The sequence below is a fragment of the Enhydra lutris genome, unplaced genomic scaffold (assembly GCF_002288905.1).
Source record: "Enhydra lutris kenyoni isolate GAN:26980312 unplaced genomic scaffold, ASM228890v2 scaffoldscaffold43, whole genome shotgun sequence".
NCBI classification, from domain to species: Eukaryota; Metazoa; Chordata; class Mammalia; order Carnivora; family Mustelidae; genus Enhydra; species Enhydra lutris.
This window is the reverse complement of record NW_019154127.1, coordinates 12,639,266-12,657,914: the sequence shown is the minus strand read 5'-3', so window position 1 is coordinate 12,657,914 and position 18,649 is coordinate 12,639,266. Positions and strand designations below refer to the sequence as shown.

Genomic DNA, 18,649 nt, shown 5'->3' with positions numbered 1-18,649 from the left:
GTGTGTGCTGTGAGCGCGCATGCACGTGTGAGTGTGTGTGTGTGTGAGTGTGTGTGTATGTGTGTGCGTGCATGCGTGTGTGTGATTTTTAGCTTAAGTTTTAGGGGCAAATGGTCCTCAGCAGTTGGAAGTGGCATTTGCTTGGAAGCCACCGGGGTGAGAAGCGGATGACTCTGGAATGTTCCCCAGCAACTTGCGGATGCCTTTTGACATGGCGGGATTCTGGTTGTAGTCGTGATGGGGCATCTCTAAGATCCCCTCAGTCTCTCAAAATTCTGCCCGGCTTAAGAGCTGGACACCCACCTGCCAGTTTGCTTTCAGCGACTCCGTGTGGCTTCCTGGTGTGGCTGAGCCAATGGGGCCAGGAGAGGCAGAGCATCCTGTTGAACAGGGAGGCTGGGGAGACAAGGCGGGGGCTCCCTCCAGGCACCGGAATTGCCGGCCGGGCGGGGGGCGCAGAAGAGATGCAGCCTCGCAGGGACCCTGGAATCGAACTGTCTGTCCAGGTCCTAGCCCTTCCCCGGCTGCCCCCCAGCTCTGCTTCCCTATGGGCTCCAGGGTCGTCGTCTCCCCCTCCTGACGCTGCCGAAGCCCAGATCTTGTTCCCTCCTCCCCAGCTTTGCAGGAGGCCGGCAGAGCCCGCCGTGCCTACTGGGGTGGTCCCTGGCAGGCCTGTCCTAGCGTCTTGTCACTAAAGGTGACCTCGCCTCACACAGAGAACAGCGTTCAGGCCCCCTGTCAGCAGTGGACTGAAGACGGCTCATCAGCTCACGACGGCTGATTTCTACATTTTCAGGCATTTTATAAATCGGCGATGAAGACACAGGTGGCTCAGAATCGGCCGTGGTGGGAGAATTTACACCCTGGAAACCGGCAGACCCCGCAAATGCTCCAGCTGAGCCCACCGCTGCTCACTGCTCGGAAGACAGCCCTCCCTCGGGGACAGAGGCTGGGGGCTGGGACGGGCTCAGCCCACTGGCAGCCTGTGCCCAAGCCACACCAAGATCGCGCCCAAGGTCACAGCAGGCAGGAGACAGAACAGGGCACAACCCCAAGTCTCCTGACACCCAGAGCAGTCTTTCGTACAACGGTCCGATGAATGTCTCCTTTATCATTGGAAACCATTTCTGGCAATTCCAAGGATCCGTGTGTGTGTGGATCGTCTGTGGGGGCGCACGTCGGGGGCGGGTATGAGAAGGGACTCTTTGGCCCTGCTGTGCCGGGATCCGGCCCCGGACCCAAGGACCCTGGAGCCTTCTAACATTCGTGGCACACTTTCCAGGTCTGGAATCTGGGTGGGAGGGGAGCCCGGTTCATGCCTGGATGTCCTTGGTCCTCACGTCAGAGGACCCCACCCTTCAGGGTGCCCCACGCTGCTCAACTCAAGACGGACGCATGTTTTCCTGATGTTCTTCTCTGTAATTGTGCGTCTACTCCGCGAGGGCGTGAAATGGCTACTATGCCAGGGTCCTCCGCACACCTGGGCTATCATGGGTGCCCAAGGCCGGTGACACACCGCCTGGGACCAGGGCTCAGGGAACACATCTGGGCTTCTCAATGGGGAAGAGTTTTGCTCCCCAGGACGTATTTGGCAAGATCAGGAGACGTGTTCGGTGAGTGTGACTGTCAAAGGGGCGTGCTACTGGCGTCTTCCCGGGTCAAGCCCAGACGTGTGGCTGAACACTCCACAGTGGGCAGCACAGCCCCCTCCACCTCCCTCAGCAAAGAGCTCCCATCCCCAGATGTCAGCGGTGCTGAGGGTTTGAACCCGGGGCGCACAGCTGTGCAGTGAGCCGTGATCCCAGGTGCTGGGTCCCCAGGGAGCTCCAGAGCACTTCACGGTTAATGTGGGGAGGGGTCAGCCTCACAGTGCCGGGCCTTCCTGTGCAAGGACGCAGCGTGCCTGTCGACCCAGACCGTGCTCTTCCGGGCCTGCTTTGGTACGCTCAGGTTCTCGGCTTTCTTCTAAGCATCGCCCTGGGCATCTTCTGTTCTGCTGTCATTGATAATGTTTTCCGTCGCATCTCCCGATGACGTTGGCATACACGAGATCTGTCGACGTCTGACCTTTACCTTTGAGCTCAGGCACTTACTGAATTCTCCTCTGGTGGTCCTAGAACCTTGGTTGATTTTCTTGGGGCTCCAGGCCTGTGGTCCGGGCATCTGTGAGCACTCGCCACCCACTTTCAGCGTGCCAGCGGAGGGAGGGGGCTCTGCGTGGGGACGAGTGGAGCCCGTGCCCCCACCTCTAGCCTCCGTGGCTCCCTGGACTGATCTGGGGGCCTGAAGGATGGAGGTTCCGGCTACGGCTGTCTGTGGGGTTTTTTGAGCCCCTGAGACCGGGCGACACGGTGGTTCAGGGTGGAGAAGATTCTTGGGTCTGCAGAGGAGGCTCTGGGAGCACTGGGTGGTGACCCCAGGTGGGGACCTGGTCTTCCTTCCGATGGGCATGTTGGCAAAGCCACCAGTAAGCCTCCTCACTCGAGGGCTGAGAAGGGCTGTGGGCTCTGCGGGGAAGCTTGGGGCCGTGTCACACAGACTCCTTCCTGAGCCCCTGTGAGCCCCTGGGGCCTCCCGGAACACCTGGGCAGGGTGAGGGGAGCCCAGGAATGTAGAAGCCGTGTTCTTCCCCCAGGCCGCGAGCGCGGGGCAGCTGGATGACCCGTGTTCTTACCTTTGTCCCTCACACCATCTAACCAGCCCACAGGGAGTCAGACTTTGATGTTTAACACTTAAAAATAAGTACAATAAAGGAAAAAAAGAAGGTCAGGAGAGGAGGTGCATGGCGGCGGGTGTGTAACGGGATCGGCTGACGGTGCCGTTTGCCACACGCCTTGTGCCGAGCTACACGATGTGGCTGGTGCTCAGCCGTTCAGGGGTTTGTATGTTTTGGTGTTTACACCCAAGATTTTTATGCACCGTGTTGTCCTAGGGCTGCCGTGACAAAGGTGACAAAGGTGACAGAAGTGTTTCTTCTCCTCTGTGTCCTCACGTGGTTTCCCTGTGTGCGTGTCTGTGTCCTGATCTCACAGGAACACAGGTCACATCGCATCACGGCCACCCTGGGGACCTCACGTGATCTTACTTAACCTCCTTAGAGACCTGACCACCAAATGAGGCTACATTCTGAGGTGCTGGGGGTCTGGACCTCAACTTAAGGATTTGCGGGAGGCGCGCAATTTAGCCCATGAAATTCACCAACATGACCACGTCCAAAAAAAAAATATCTCAAATTTGGTTCTAAAAGACTTGCTCCCGTGGGGAATTACTATGGATAACACAGAAGGTGTTGGCCGTGGCCCCAGACCTGTCACCACGCACGTGACCCTCGGAGGCTCTAGGTCCCTGGTCAGAGCAGACTCAGGCTCCCCGGTCCTTGGCCACCTGGCCCTGAGGCCATCCGGCCCCTCAGCACCTTTCATCTTTTGAAAGCTCGTGGTGGGTCGGGGAGAGGCTCTCCTCCCGGCGCCACAGGCTCGTGTGTTCACAGGAACGCGGCCGCATCGCGGGATGCCCTGGGGATGCCCCGGGTGGGCCCCGCGGGGCCTGCTGCAGCGGAGGCCATTCCCAGAGGCCGCCAGCAGGGGTCAGTGTAGGCTACGGACGCACGGGGCCGCCCCGCGGAGGGCGCCGGGATCTGCGTCCTGCGTCTCCCTCGCCGGTCTAACTGCAAACCTGCGCGGAGATGACGTCCGCCCTCCCTTCCTCCCGAGCCGCTCTGTTCTCGGGCCCCGTCCTCACCACCAGGCCATTCTGGAAGCGCAAAGGGACGGAACCGGGCTTTCCTGCCATTGCATCAGGATGGGGGACTGGGGAGAACAAGAATGACAGAACTTAAAGAAAATGGAGTTTCCCTGCTCAGTGGGGAGCCCGCTTCTCCCTCTCCTCCCTGCACGTTCTGTCACCATCTCTGCCTGTCTCTCTCTCACATAAATAAAAATCTTAAAAAAAAAAAAAGAAAAGAAAAGAAAGGAAAGAAAGCGGGGTTTCTTGCTCTTTTGACCTTGGAGTCTGAGCTCCAAGCCCATCTCGTGGTCCCTGCAAACCCCCACTCGCCGCCCGGCAAGGAGGACGGTCCTCCCTCTCGTTACCCAGGGCCGGGCGGCCCAGCAGTCTCATCCCCCATGGCTTGAACCCAGACACCGTGGGACCACCCCAAAGAAGGGGCCGCTTGCTTGATTTGTGAAGGTTTTGGTCATTCTCACGGGGCGGCATCAGGCTATCTTGGGGGAGGACCAGGGAAGACTTCCTCCCGACCGTGGGCAGCTGTCCAGGCAGGCAAGGACTTTGCGGCAGGTGCTGCCCTCCCCGTCCCGGGGGCCCGTTGGCTTTTTGGTCGGTGCCCGCTGGGAGGCGTGCAGGGTTTCCCCCCAAGACCCTGGTGCTGGAGGCTAGGGGTGGCAGCAGCCCGTGAGCGGGCTGCCCTCTGCCCTTGGCCAGCTGCAAACATCTTCATGTTGGAGACAGGAAAACAACATCACAAGTGAAGTAAAACAAGGGACAAACATTTTGATGTGTTTCTCGGGAGATACGGCAGGACCGTAAAGCGAAGAACCTTTAGTGTGGCCTGTGTGTTCTTTGTGACGTGGCTGCTTCCCCGTCCGGGTCCCGGGGCCACCCTCTCTATTCCTCAAGAGCTCCACGGACTGCATGCCCCCCAGCCTCGCCTGGGAGACCGCAGGGGAGAGCCGGGGACAGGGCTGGCACATCCCGCCAGCCTCCCTCTTTGCTTTGTGAAAGGCCAGGCATGGGTCAACAATGGTCCCAAACACCGGAACTGGAACACAGTGGGAAAGGAGGAAGGCCAGTCGGGGTCACGGTGCCACGGTGGGACTTCGTTTGGGACACTGAATGCATTGGTGGTGGGGACAGGTGTGACCCATGGGGGATGGGGGAGAGGACACCATGGGAGGGACGCCCATCACCCACCTGGGCCACCGGCCAGACAGTCAGAGGCATCACTGGATTGGTAGCTTCCGGGCAGGGGTCCCCGTGGTGGTGGTGGGTCTCTCCTGTGAGTCAGGGCGGGACAGGGTCCCTGTTTGCAAAGCCACCTCCCCTTCCTCTTGACAAAAACAGAGAAAAGGGGAATCTGGGGAAGGTCTCAATTGAGAGGGCATCTCACATCCTCGTACTGGGGCCCCGGGACAAGCAGCCGGATGTGTGGGGTGTGGAGGGAGGGTGGAGAGTGTCCCCAAAACCATCAACATCCAAATCCCAGATTTGTGACCTTGTTCCTTCCAGGGCAAAGGGGACCCTGCAGACGGTGTAAGTTGTGGATCCTGAGAGGGAAGACCATCCTGGACTATCGGGCTGGCCCTCTGTAATCCCAAGGGACCTTATAAAACTGGGACAGGTCCGAGGCAGAAGGGCAAGTGGCAGTGGAAGTGGAGGGGTGGGGTGGGGGGCGGGGCTTGAAGACGAGGCTGTCTGTAGATCTCAGGAGGCAGGGACAGCAGGTGCCTCTGCTGCGGGAAAAGGCAAGGGGACACCCCCCACCTCTGAGGCCTCCACAAGAGCCTCTGGGAGGAATGCCGCCCGCTGACCTGTCTCAGAAATCCTGACCCCCAGAGCTGTAACAGAACTAATCTGTGCACGTGTGATCAAAAATTTGTGTCGTCCCCAACTGCCACTCCGTGGTGATATGGGAAACTCGTACCTGGGGAGGGGACGCCGAGCCGCGGCTCCGGCCTTCAAGCTGGCGGGTGGTTTCCTGTTCCATTTTATTGAATATTAGACCCCATTCGGCCTGTGTGGACAGAGCCACAAAGTGACTGGGATGGAACTAGGAACAGGGCGGGGAACCCGACGCATCAGAACACAGGAAACAAAGTGGGTGCATCCTTCCAGTGCTCCATGGTGGGTCCCCATGGCTCCTTCCATCCGGGCCACGCGGTGGGTTCACATGTTACTAGGGCTGCATGGGTGGGGTAATGGTCCACCGGTGGCCGCTGCACAGGCGACAGCAGATGGCCAACATCCAGGGGTCCAAAAGTGCATCTCGTGCATCTACACCTCCCATGGGGGGCACGGAGGACACGGGAGCGTGGCTCCTAGCTGCCTGGGAGCCAGTTCCGCCAGTTAAATGCCGAGTTTGAGCCGTGGGTCAGCGTCTTCACGGGAGGGCTCACCAGTTCCCACTTGCCTTCCTCTCGGTTCTCCTCACAGAAGCACATGCCCAGGGAAGGAACCTAGGACGGGGTTTCCGATTGCTTATGAATGTTTTACACCAGGTCAATGGCATTCACGCTCGCTCTAAACCCAACCGACAGGTCCTGCTGGGCCGGGGAGGCGGGCGCGATGGGCCCACACTGGCGTCACTGCCCCAAACACAGCGCCCACGTCTCACACAGCCGTCCTGGGTGGGCACCGTGCCCCCCACCCCCATGCACGAGGAAAATGCCTGCGGACGTTATTGGCTGTCAGGATGGGGGTCCTGTGGGCAGGGGCAGAGGCCGGGACCCTACTAATGTCCTATGGGCACAGGGGCCTGGGGCCCCCCCACCACGGAAGCACCTTGCCCTGGAGCTTCGCAGTGTCCAGGCTGAGAAGCCCCAGCGACTGCTTGGGGACTGACTGGCATTCTGAAATTCAGCGTCACGAGAAGATACTGGCATAGTTTTCAGAGCCCAGTGAAGTGAATTAGACCTCAACATCTTCTTCCGCAAAGCGTTTGTGTAGATTTTTGGCTTTAAGGCTTTTTTTGGGTTTGTTTGCATGTTTTGCTTTCCTCTTTCCCCTCCCTTTGGATGCTTAGAAATTCCTCCATGAGAGAAAGTCTGCAGAAATGCCAACACGCGGGGGGATCCCCATGGAGGCTGGTGTTGACACAGGACAACTCTGTCCTGGTTAGACCTGGCGTGTGCACGTGTGTGCGCGCGCATGTGGGTCCGCGGGCGCATGCACTCAGTGCACATATGTGCACGCGGGCATATATGTGAGTGTGTACATATGTGCACATGTGAGTGTACATGTGGGGCAGCACAGTGCCCTGGGTGAGAGGAGGGTTGTGAACAGCCTGCTTCCACCTGTCCTTGACCTGAAGGCCTGTGGTCCCCAGAGGCCCTTGGTAAATGTCTGATACGTGCAGGCAAGTCCAGCCGTTGGGGAGGGAGTGGGGCGGACACCAAAGTGTCAGGATGAGAAGGTCATGGGAATTTGGAAGTTCAAGGCTAGTGTCTTGAGAAGGGGAGGCTGAGGCTCAGGGGAGTGGGTGGGAATCTGGCCGCGGAGACAGTGGGGTTTTGGAACAGCACCAAACCTGCGGCTCTGTCAGCTACCGGCTGTTGTGTGGGGGGCCGGGAGCCCCAGGACAGCCTGGGAAGGGTGTAGGATCGGGAGCGCGCAGCACAGGAGGACAGGGGAGGGAGATGGTGACATCTGCAAGAGCAATGCTTAGGGAAAGGGGGTGCAGGGGCCACCAGGAGAAGCCCCAGGAAACTCCTTCGTCATCCAGCATGGCGTGCAGGCTCAAGCAGTCCACCAGGGGCCCAGGACCCAGAGGGCTTGGGGATGTCTGGGTCACTGTTGGGAAACCCCACCTTGGAGACACTTTGGAGAGGACGCATGCGTTCATGCGGGTCCAGAGGAAACTGAATGAGAAGAGAGAAGGGGCATGCAGGTAGAGCTCTCCGACCACCCCACCGCAAGGGAGGACCCGGCTTGACCGGGCTTTCCCAGGCGGGCAGGGCGGGCTCTGAAAGCCAGGGACTTTGCACAGGCTCAGAGCTGGTGCTGACAGGGGGGTCCTGGGGTCTGCTCCTCTGTGGCCAAGCTGTGGCCGCTCACGGTCCTGTGACAATTTCGCACCAAGGAACCGGCTCAGGGACCCATCTCCCATCACAGGTATTGTCCACACACTGCACTCCTAGCCTCAAGGTCATTGGTCAACTGATTCATTTGATGCAAAGGCCATGGACGGGGGGCAAGTCTGGCCCTGAGTAGATCTTCTGGGCCAGAGCAGGGGTGGGTTTAAGCCCCCAGTTTGCCTGCCTGGGTTCATCTCACCAATGGATAAAGCTGCCTCTGCATTGCCGGGTGATGGTCAACAGGCGGGTGCAAGGGTACCCACGGTCCTTCTCTACATGTTGGTTACCTGCAAGTGTTTGCAGAGCCCCAGCCCAGCCCCAGTACCCACGGTCCTTCTCTACATGTTGGTTACCTGCAAGTGTTTGCAGAGCCCCAGCCCAGCCCCAGGCACTCGGGCTACAGAGTGTCCTGTGGGGTCTATGGCAGGCTGACTCCAAAGGAAGAGGGTGGGATTCCTTTCTGTCCTCCTGCCCCCCACCCCTTGGCTCCCAGAACAAGCCAGGCCAGCCTTCGTTCTTTCTCTTGGTGTCCACATGGCTTACTCCCCGCTGGACCATTTGTCCCCACTACTGAGCTGCATGGCATTACCGTATCTTAGTTTTTGTAATAATAATAATATATAATGATAGTAATGTGGGCAGCAAATGGCCAAAGTTGTCATAGTGATGATAAAGATGGTAAACTGCTCCCATCAGTCCCCGCCCAGGGCTGCCCTGTGCAGAAGAGCAGGTGTGCCCATCCTCAGGAGAACGGGTGGGCAGGGTGGTCCCTGCTGTCCTGGGTGGCCTGGACACCTGTTTCCATTCTGAGAAGGAAGTGTGATGAGCCTGTGGGCTCCGGGGGCTTGACTTCATGGCCCAAAGAGAAAGGGGCAGGCACATACCTTTCTCACTAACTGGGCGAAGTCTCCACTGTCCCGGGGCGGCAGCCCAAGGAGCGGGCGTGTGCAGGAGTCCAGTGCCGAGCTGTGGCTCACAATCAGGATGACGCCCGCTGTAGGGAAAAGCACACGCAGGGTCAGAGAGGGCACGGAGAGTGCCTTCGACTAGAATGAGTGTCCCCAGCGTTACCAGGGGAAGCCACCTCGAGGTGCATGCAGCCTGAGAGAGCCCAGGGAGGAAGTGGCGTGGCAGGTAGCCACGTGTGCCTCGTCCATGGGGCATCACATCCACAATCTGGGGTGGCACCTGCCGCGAGCTTCGGGGATGGGACTGTGCCGCGATCCAGGCCCCCACTTCTTGCAGGATGTTGTGGCAGCTACTGCCCAGGCTGGGTCTCTTAGCTAGAGAATCATCAGCCGCTTGGCCACCATGAGCCCGCTGATGCCTCTTGCTTCGATAGGAACCTTCTGAGTCCACAGGTGCGGCATGTCTTCTGCCAGCAGCATGACTGACTCAAGGAAGAAGCACAGCAGGGGAGAGCTGGCCCAGCTGGGCGAGTCTGGGAGGTGCCCTGGCCGGACCCCCCCCCAGACCCACCTGCAGGAGGGAGGCTGGTGGTGGGCTTCCCCGGAGGGCTACGGCTGACACAGAACGATCCGTTCGCACTGCCTCCTAACACGACTGTCATTCTCCAGCAGGACCGAGGCCCTGACGGAATCCTCCTGTGTTATTTCCTGTTCATTCCACTCGCGCATCTTTGGTTTCCCAAGTCACGGTGTGGCGGCCAGGTGCCGTCCAGGAGGTGCACGCGCAGCTCGGACTCGGCCTGTGCTCTCAGCACGCGGGCGACTTGGGCACGCGCGATCCAGCCCTCGGAGCTTCAGTGTCATGAGCGGTACGTGGCGGTGACGTCACAGACCGCACAGGAAGGTGAGCAGTTAACAGATGACGTCCCTGGAGGGCTCCCTGCCCGGGGACCGGTAGGTGTTGGCTTTCACCCTCCAGCCCACCTGGATTTCTCATTCCTCCTCCGTGGCTTGCCACACAGGCCACCCTCCTGCCTTGCTCACACTCTGCCTCTGGGGCACTGTTTGCCTTCCAAACCCTGCTTGTCCCATGACTCAGTCTCTGCCACACGTGTGGCCCTGTGGACGACGGGCTGTGTTCCTTGCAGTGAACAGCGCATAGATGGTGCTCAGTGGGAGCGGGAGCTGATAAAGCAGATCTCCATCCCCATTCCCAAAGGCCTCACCCCTGTAGGGGCTCCTTAGAAGGGCAGAGCCTCCCACGGCCTCTGAATTTCAGCTCAGAACAGAGGCTTGACATGAACGGCTGGAAAGTGGCGGGCTGAGGAGGGACCTGGTGTGCAGTGGAAGGCTCTGAAGTCATCTTCCGTCCTTCGGTGCTCTGTGGTAGTCAATGTGAGGACAGGGCTTTGGTCATTGATTAAATGTCACTAAGGTGCGGTTTGCAAAAGTAGCTTCCCAGGAGACCGGCCGGTCGGAATAGGCAACGTAAAGCAGCTTCGTGCCAGCCGTGTCTGGGGGGCTGGGAGGCAAGGTTGGGGCTCTTCCTGCAGGACGCTTGGGAGTGTGTCCCCTTGTGCACCAGGGACTCTCGGGGAGGCCAGCAGCTCAGCTCTTCCCTGAGAGCAGAGATGGTCGTCCCCCGCCCGCATACATCTCCATCCCAGGTCTCTGGGATGAAGGACGAAAGGACCCTGGCCAGGGAGGGGGTCTGCTGGTCCCTTAACACCTCCGGGACTCTTCTTGGTGTAATTCAAAACCCCTAATACTCCAGATGCTGCACACCTTCCCCAGCAGCACTCAAACCCCTTGAGGGTAGACCACGCCTTCCTCACGTAGATCTCCCCCGCGGTGTCTCACTTGGTGTCTGACACTGCACGGTGTTCCATGCACCCTTGCTAAGCTATCTATTTAAATGCTTAGTTTTTAACTTTTTACTGCAGACATGTTCAGAGAAGCCCAAAGAGGCCCCAAGGTGGGCCTCATGCCTCCCGGAGCCCCAACGGCCTGACATTTGTGCTTTGTGCGCCGCTGAAACTCTCTCCTGCCCTCCCCCCTGTCCCTGATGTCACGGTATTTCAGGCTCTACCCAGGGCGGCCCCTGCCCGTGAGGACTTCCCACCCTCCCACACCGAACCTGCCCCTGTCCCACCTGATGAGACCTACTCAATCTCTCAGGCATTCCCACATTCGGACTTTTCTAAGGGTATCAGCCGTCTCCGTATAGAGATGTTTGTGCCGATCGGCATTCAAATGTGGCCTGACCTCTGGTCCTTCATCCTTGGTCTCTTGTTTCCCAGGAAGCAGACGTGCATGGCCTGTGGTGACCTGCTGTCCTGGGCCCCATCGGCTCTCAGTCTCAGAATTGGGGACCCAGGGGAGATGTGGTTATGCACCCCATTCCTGTAGATGCTGCCATATGACATGCTGGTTGGGGTGGGGGGTGGAGGAGGTGGGGGTGTTCTTAGGTTCACGATATTGGCCAGTCTCCACCCCAGGGGTAAGACCCCAACCCCCGGGGGGCTGCCCATCCCCCAGAATGGAGGAAGGGGGCAGGGGAGGCACTTACCATCCCGCGGGCAGGCGCTAATAATCCGTCCCACGCTCACCGCACACCTTTCCACGTACTCGTCGTAACTCTCGGCCGGCAGGAGGGAGGCGAGGGGAAACGCAGGCCTAAGGATAGGAGAGAGGACCCTGCCACGCTGGCCCGCTCGCTGTGTGGTCAGCGGGAGAAGAAGGGGCCCTTCCAGGACAGCCCTGCCTCAAGGCTGCTCATGGTCCCCAACAAGCGAAAGGCTGACATCTAATCTCCGGCAAGTGCCCTCACTGAACACCAGAGGGTTTTGTGATGGTGAAGAGTCGGCCACGGGCAGAGAATGACAAAACCTGTCTCCTTGACCACGCACCCTAGCCAGGCTCCTCCAGCTCTCGAGGCCGACCACTGGGCATCCGTGTCCAACTGTGCAGAGTCAATTTTAGCAAGACTCTTACTAAAACGGTGACGTGGGCTCCCCCATGATAGCTGAGTGACCCCCGCATGTCCCATTCCCCCAGGTGATGTCCGGTCACTCTGGCCTGCCTTCAGCAGCCGCTGCCAGGACAGTTTATGGAGAATTGCCCACCCTCCTCGCCACTTTCCACCCCTCACTGCTCCCCCACTGGTCCTCGCTGTGTCGGAGTGGAGTCCTGTCCTGTTCCCCTGTGACAACCCCCAGTGCAGCAGTCTCCCCAAATCCGTCTTGCTTACTGTCTTTAACAGGTGTCGGGAACACTTCTTCTTGAGCAGGAACGAGAGAAGCGCCGGGCCCGGCAGAGCGCGAGGACGGGCGTACCTGTACTCCGTGCTGACGTTGAAATTCGCCTCTTTCAGCTCGTCTGGGGTCATGAGAGCCGGGGTGGTTTTGCCGGACTCCCACTTCGTCCACTCGAAGATCCCGGGTTCCACTCTTATCTTGATTCTTTTCTCCAGTTTGAGCTCTGAATCGGAACACAAGCCTTTGTCATCCTCAGAAAACATCCTTAAAATTTTTTTCCCCTTTGCAAATACTGTTCTGTGATTACTCATAGCTGTGCTTTTTCTGAGTCAAAAACCACTGGGTGTTTGGGAGGTGACTGAGGCGCGGTGATGGCCGTCCGTTGGGAAGGGACTGGGGCTGGGGGGCTCCACCAGCAGCGGGTTCTCCCCGGCACTCACTCTGATGGTCCAACACAGCTCTGCAGCCAGACCAGCTCCGGGTCTGGTCCTTGGTCAAGAGCGAGAGCGCACCCCACTGGCCAACCCGATGGTCCCGGGAAGACACGGCCGGTGGAGGAGCACACTGGTCCCGCTAAGGCCCCATCCCGACATACACCCCAGACGGAGCAGAAGGCGAAGGCAGAGGAAGCTGTCTCTTGGAACACCCGGACTTCCCCAGCTAGCCTTCCCAAGCACTGTGTCCCTCAGCTAAGAGGACACCTGCGGCAGAAGGCCATTCCTGCGTGTTTTTGTTTGAAAGGGAGCAAAGGTCATTCAGCTCAAATGCTCGAAATAAAATCAGTTCCCAAAACGCATTCCAGGTCTGTGGAACCGGTCCCTGTGCCAAAGCCCGTGGAGAAAAGGGAGTTACAGGGTCTAACCCGGCTTACAGCCTCTCGCCAGCCCGTGGAGGGCCCGTGTCCACTGTGTGCAGGTCATGTGAAGGAGCAGTAGAAGTGCCTCAGTGGGCTTGGCCACTCCGTCTGTGGAGCTATTGGGCAGCCACGGCTTTGTGGGTCACCCTTTAGGAAATGGTCCCTCCAGACAGCCACTGACACGGCGTTGAAGTTAAGGGTAGCAGGTTGGCATCTCAGATGTTTGTTGGGAAACAGATCGGTCATGTTCCAGGACCCAGGACGAAGGCCGAGTGCCCTCCTTTTCTCTGAAGGGACCCAGGGTGTGTGAACTGGTGCCTTTATCAGGCATCACGATAAGAGTAAGGATGTTCTGTGCGTAGACCACAAGTCCCCCAGAGACCACATGGCAGACACTGCTGTTACCCCCACTAGGGACCATTTTGGAGAACTTTTTATCCCGCTTATCAAGCCCGCCCGTCGTGAGAGCGAGCTGTTCCCCTGCTCCTCCGCGTCTGCACCTGCAGGAAAGCCCTGGGCCCAGTCGGGGCGGGTCTCAGTGTAAACTCATGCTCTCGGCCTCCGTGGGCCTCGGTGGGCTCTCCATGCTGCCCAGCGGCCATCCTCCATCTCCCCGCCGTGACCTGGCCCCTCTCTCTGATGGGCGTGTCATACCTTCCGTGTGTCCCCAGACCTCCAGGAGGCCTTCCCTTTCTCACTTTCAGCTGGTGGCCCTCTGTCTCTGAGAACGTGGAGGCAAGCCCTCCCCCGCCTTGGCACCCTGCTGCGTCTGTGTCCACGTGCTCTGCCCTCCATCCGATCGCTGTGCTCGACCTGTGCTCCTGCACCACGACCTACACCACACGCCCCCCACCCCACACAAGGAGGGCAGGGGTCCAGCAGGAGATGCAGAACCAAGGTCCCCACACAGGCTGCCCTTCTTCGGCAGAAGCTGCAAAAGGCCTGCCCGTGGCTTCCTGAGAGACATCAGCCTTCGATGGTGCTGGACAGCTCCCAGGAGCCCATCCCCTTGCCCTGGCAAGCGTCCCGGGCTTGGGGCTCAGAAGGGACCACTGCCATTCTCAGCTCTCTGGGTTTCTGAATGCCCCTCCTCAGACTTTTTTTTTTTTTTTTTTTACATGCGGTGGACGTAGGCTGAAGGTGGACAGTGTGATGACAGGCTCCTGGCACTCAATTACAATCCTGACATTCCAGAAATGTGGGGGGCTCAGTGTGTGTGTTAATGCCTCTTAGAGGGCTGCTCCATGACCGTCTTAGGACTTCCGTGGCCATTCACTGCCCCTCACCCAATTCTTGCCCCGCCCACTTCCCTCTCCCCTTGGAGAACAGCCCTAAGGGCAGGGCTATAAGAGCACCTCCCTGCGGTTCTCACCGACCTTCCAGGATGTGTCTGGCTGTCTGCACACAGCGGAGGGCCGGGGAGGTGAAGACGGAGGTGACTCTGATGCCACTGTCCAGTAGCGCTTCCCCTGGAAAAGAACAGGTGCAGAAACGCCTCCTCGTAACCGTGGCCTCCGATGGGTGGCCCAGTACCTGAGGGAGGCAGGGTCTTCAGGGGCCCCGAGATCCCCACCCCTGGGGCACACGCCTGTATCACTCCCTTGAGTGTGGCTGGAAGCCGTGGGGACATGAAGTGGCCCTCCTGGGACTGTGCTGTGTCACATGGCAGAAGGGGGGCAGGTGGGCCTGACCTATTCAGGTGAGCCCTTTAAAAGCAGAGATTTTTCTCCAGCTGTCGGAGAAAAGAAGTAAGAGAGATTCAGAGGGACGGGGATTCGATTGCCTGAGGGGCTCAGTCGGTTAAGGTCTGACTCTTGGTTTCGGCTCAGGTGGTGATCTCGGGGTTGTGAGATCGATCCCCACCCACGTCGGGCTCCGCACTGAACACGGAGCCTGCTGAAGATTTTCCCTCTCTCTCTCCCTCTGTCCCCACTTCCCCTCCTGCTCTCTCTCTCTCTCTTTCTCTCTCAAAAGAGTCCTGGAATTCGACATGCAAGAGATTCCTACTGCTGGCTTCAGAGATGGAGGGGACCATGTGGCAGGGAATGTGGGGGGCATGGGAGCCGAGCACGGACCTTTGCAGATAGCCAGCAAGGGAATGAGGGCTTCAGTTCTCCAACCGCAGGGAACAGAATCCCCCCAACAGCCTTTTGGGAGAAACTGGAACTGCTTCCGAGAGGCCCCCAATGGGCACTTATCCTGGCGGACACCTGGCTTTCGGGCTGTGAGATCCTGAGCAGAGAACCCAGGCTCGCCGAGCCGGAGCTTCGGCCTCAGGGAACCGTGAGCTGGCAGAAGGGTGTGGTTTCAAGGTCGCGTTGCTGCAGCAACGGGGAACTCAAGGCTACCCGAGGTTTCTGGGAGGACAAGCCTGGGAGTCATGTTGCCTCTCAAAAAACTAGACAGCCTGGTCCTTGGGAATGAAGGGGTCTTTTCAGTAGGATATATGCACAGTGCCAAGGCCAGTGAGGCTACAGAGGAAGGTGTCACAGGCTGGACTGTGTCCCCCAAATCAAGGACCCCCAGGTCCTTGAGTGTGACCTTCCTCGGGCACGGTGCCTTCATAACCATGGCCAAATTATGATGGATCGCCGTGGTGGGGGGTCTAGTTCATTCTGACCGGTGTCCTTGTAAAAGGGGGAGTTTGGACACAGAGACAGTGGGGACAGAGGGACGTGTCTATGCGCCACGGGGAGGGGCCCGGAGCAGATGCCTTCATGGCCACAGGAGGAACTCGGACTTCTGGCTTCCAGAACCGAGAGAGAACGCGTCCCTGTTGGAGAAGTCACTCCGTATTAGCACTTGGTTATGTGGCCTACGGAGCCCTGCCTCAGTGTCCTCCTCAGCAGAGTGGGCGTGTAGCGAGGGCTCAGTGATAACCACTGCTGTGATCACGGTAACTGTCCCCACACGTACCTGCCATCCTGGACTGGAATATTCCGCAAGATGATAAGGGTGGGTCGTTCTCAAAGTCTTTGATTCCGTTTCTCCTTCTGGGCAGACTGTAAGGGAAGTTGAGGTCTGGCCGGTAGTATTTCCCTAAAGCATAAATAAACACCAGGCGTTCAGGTTCCCAACTTAGCGCATCTTTAAAACCCCCAAGAGAGAGACCCGTATCGGAAGCAGGGTTATCCCTTAAATTGTCACCAGCTGTGTCTTTTCTGGAATGTGCTCTGTGATGTGGATTCCATTGGAGAGAAGTTGCTGCACGCATTTCCTCAAATACAGAAAACACAGGTTTTCACCTCAGGAAACGTGAGACCCTCTTTGTCCCCTGATGACCTCTCACAAAGGTTCAGTTATGCAATTTTCCTGACGAAGAATGGAGTGTCTCCATTCCTGGCTGAGCTTAACTTGATGGGAATCCCAAGTTGGCACCAATTACAGAGGTGAGATTCTGCGTGTCCCTATAGCTGGCAGTGTGCCATGTTGTCTCCGGGGATGGAGGACCCACGGCTAAGTGCTCCTGCATTTTGCATTATTCAGCCGATTGCTGGGTTGCACCTGGAAATCAGGAGGACCCGCGGGGACTCCCCCCACCCTCCATGTAGAGACTGTGAAGAGTTTGACCTTGAGCTCTACGACCTGACAGTCTGGTGCAAATCCTGCCCCCACGGGTTGCTAACTGTGTGATGAGAGGCAATGGACTTAATCTGCCTTATCAGTAAAAGGGGGAAATGATAGAGCTGTTACAGTGAGTCTCCGCGATATCGCTCGGGTCCCAGGGCCTGGCTCAGGGTAAGGGTCCAAGTGGCGGGCTGCATCTCGTACCGAATTATCCATCATCCCTGCAGAGCGCATGGCGCCATGTCCAGCCCTCACGTTCTCTCAAGCAGCCTCAAACCTCCCGGCTGCCAGCAGGTTCTCACAGCCAAGCTGCCTTTCCTGAAACCTGTTGTGCCTGGGGGGCAGGGCCTGTTACATGCCCTGCGGGAGTTCGCCAGCCCAGCCCTGCTCACAGCCTCCCGCCCTTCACAAGCAAGGGAGGCAGCCTGCTACTTTCAATGCCTTGGTTTTCCAGTTCCGTGCACGATTCTCCTGAAAGTTCCCTCCCTGGAATATCCACTGGCAGAGACATTGTTTGAAGAAAGGCCTTTAAATACCAAAATACATGTTGTGTTCCCTGGGAAAAGTGGAATTTGTTTTTTTTGGTTTTTGTTTTTTCCAAGAGAAGATCCACTGACTGTGTTGTCTTCTCAAAGGCATCTATGATCACAAAAGGTCGACCTGCTTCCGCGACGGTCCCTTGTCCTTGTTGATGCTCTGTCTGTGCGAGGTGGGGAGCAGAGCTCAGGAGAAGACAAGGCTCTGGTGCAACGTTAGGTTCTGGTGCTGAAGAACCTTTCAGACGTGGGGGTGACCTGGCCAACAGCATTGAGAAACGAGGGGCTGCATGAGGTGTGGGAATTTGACCCAGAAGTGAGCTGAATGAGAAGGGTCAGAGGAGAGGCTGACAGCTCATTCCCCCAACCACCCCATTGTAACACGATATGCAGAATTCGGACAAATAAGACCATCAGTATTCACTGCAGGCCACTCTGCCTAGTGCAAAGAACCACCAGGAGCCTCCTTCAAGCTGGGGCTCTCCAGCACCTTTAAAGTCCTTTCCCCTGTAGGTGACCTGGGCTTTTGTTTGGATGACCAATATCCTTCCTCTTTTCATGATGTCCCATCCCTGGTTTTGGAGCTGGTTGGCTTGGGCTGGTCCTCACACCAACACCGCCACTCGCACACTGACATCAGGGGCCATTTCAGTCCGTGGTCTCAGTCATTGTTGTCTTACAAGAACGTTTCTTCTAACTGCTGGTGTGAATGCCAGTCCATCCACAGCCACTGAGCATCCCGTGGTTTCTCTCCGGGGTCTCTGATTGATCTTGTTTTATAGAGAAAACCACCGCATCCCTTCCGCGGGTCCTGCAGGTATGTTCGGTCATGATGTAATCTGCTCAGAATTTTCCCGGTGTGAGCTGGTCATCTACCAACGGTTTTCCCGTACCCACGGTCCTTCTCTACATGTTGGTTACCTGCAAGTGTTTGCAGAGCCCCAGCCCAGCCCCAGTACCCACGGTCCTTCTCTACATGTTGGTTACCTGCAAGTGTTTGCAGAGCCCCAGCCCAGCCCCAGGCACTCGGGCTACAGAGTGTCCTGTGGGGTCTATGGCAGGCTGACTCCAAAGGAAGAGGGTGGGATTCCTTTCTGTCCTCCTGCCCCCCACCCCTTGGCTCCCAGAACAAGCCAGGCCAGCCTTCGTTCTTTCTCTTGGTGTCCACATGGCTTACTCCCCGCTGGACCATTTGTCCCCACTACTGAGCTGCATGGCATTACCGTATCTTAGTTTTTGTAATAATAATAATATATAATGATAGTAATGTGGGCAGCAAATGGCCAAAGTTGTCATAGTGATGATAAAGATGGTAAACTGCTCCCATCAGTCCCCGCCCAGGGCTGCCCTGTGCAGAAGAGCAGGTGTGCCCATCCTCAGGAGAACGGGTGGGCAGGGTGGTCCCTGCTGTCCTGGGTGGCCTGGACACCTGTTTCCATTCTGAGAAGGAAGTGTGATGAGCCTGTGGGCTCCGGGGGCTTGACTTCATGGCCCAAAGAGAAAGGGGCAGGCACATACCTTTCTCACTAACTGGGCGAAGTCTCCACTGTCCCGGGGCGGCAGCCCAAGGAGCGGGCGTGTGCAGGAGTCCAGTGCCGAGCTGTGGCTCACAATCAGGATGACGCCCGCTGTAGGGAAAAGCACACGCAGGGTCAGAGAGGGCACGGAGAGTGCCTTCGACTAGAATGAGTGTCCCCAGCGTTACCAGGGGAAGCCA

At 58.0% G+C, this 18,649-nt stretch overlaps 1 protein-coding gene across 1 annotated transcript in view; it reads right to left on the bottom strand.

Moving 5' to 3' along the window:
* Window positions 1–5,759: 5,759 nt before the first annotated feature.
* LOC111155733 (ubiquitin associated and SH3 domain containing A) overlaps window positions 5,760–18,649 on the bottom strand; it is a 45,927-nt gene continuing 33,037 nt past the window's right edge. The window contains exons 13-14 of the mRNA XM_022516098.1: window positions 18,451–18,560; window positions 5,760–6,191 (exon numbers count right to left, since the gene is read on the bottom strand). Of these exons, the coding sequence (XP_022371806.1) occupies window positions 6,054–6,191; window positions 18,451–18,560 (248 nt within the window). The 3' untranslated portion in view covers window positions 5,760–6,053. The remainder of the gene's footprint in view (window positions 6,192–18,450; window positions 18,561–18,649) is intronic.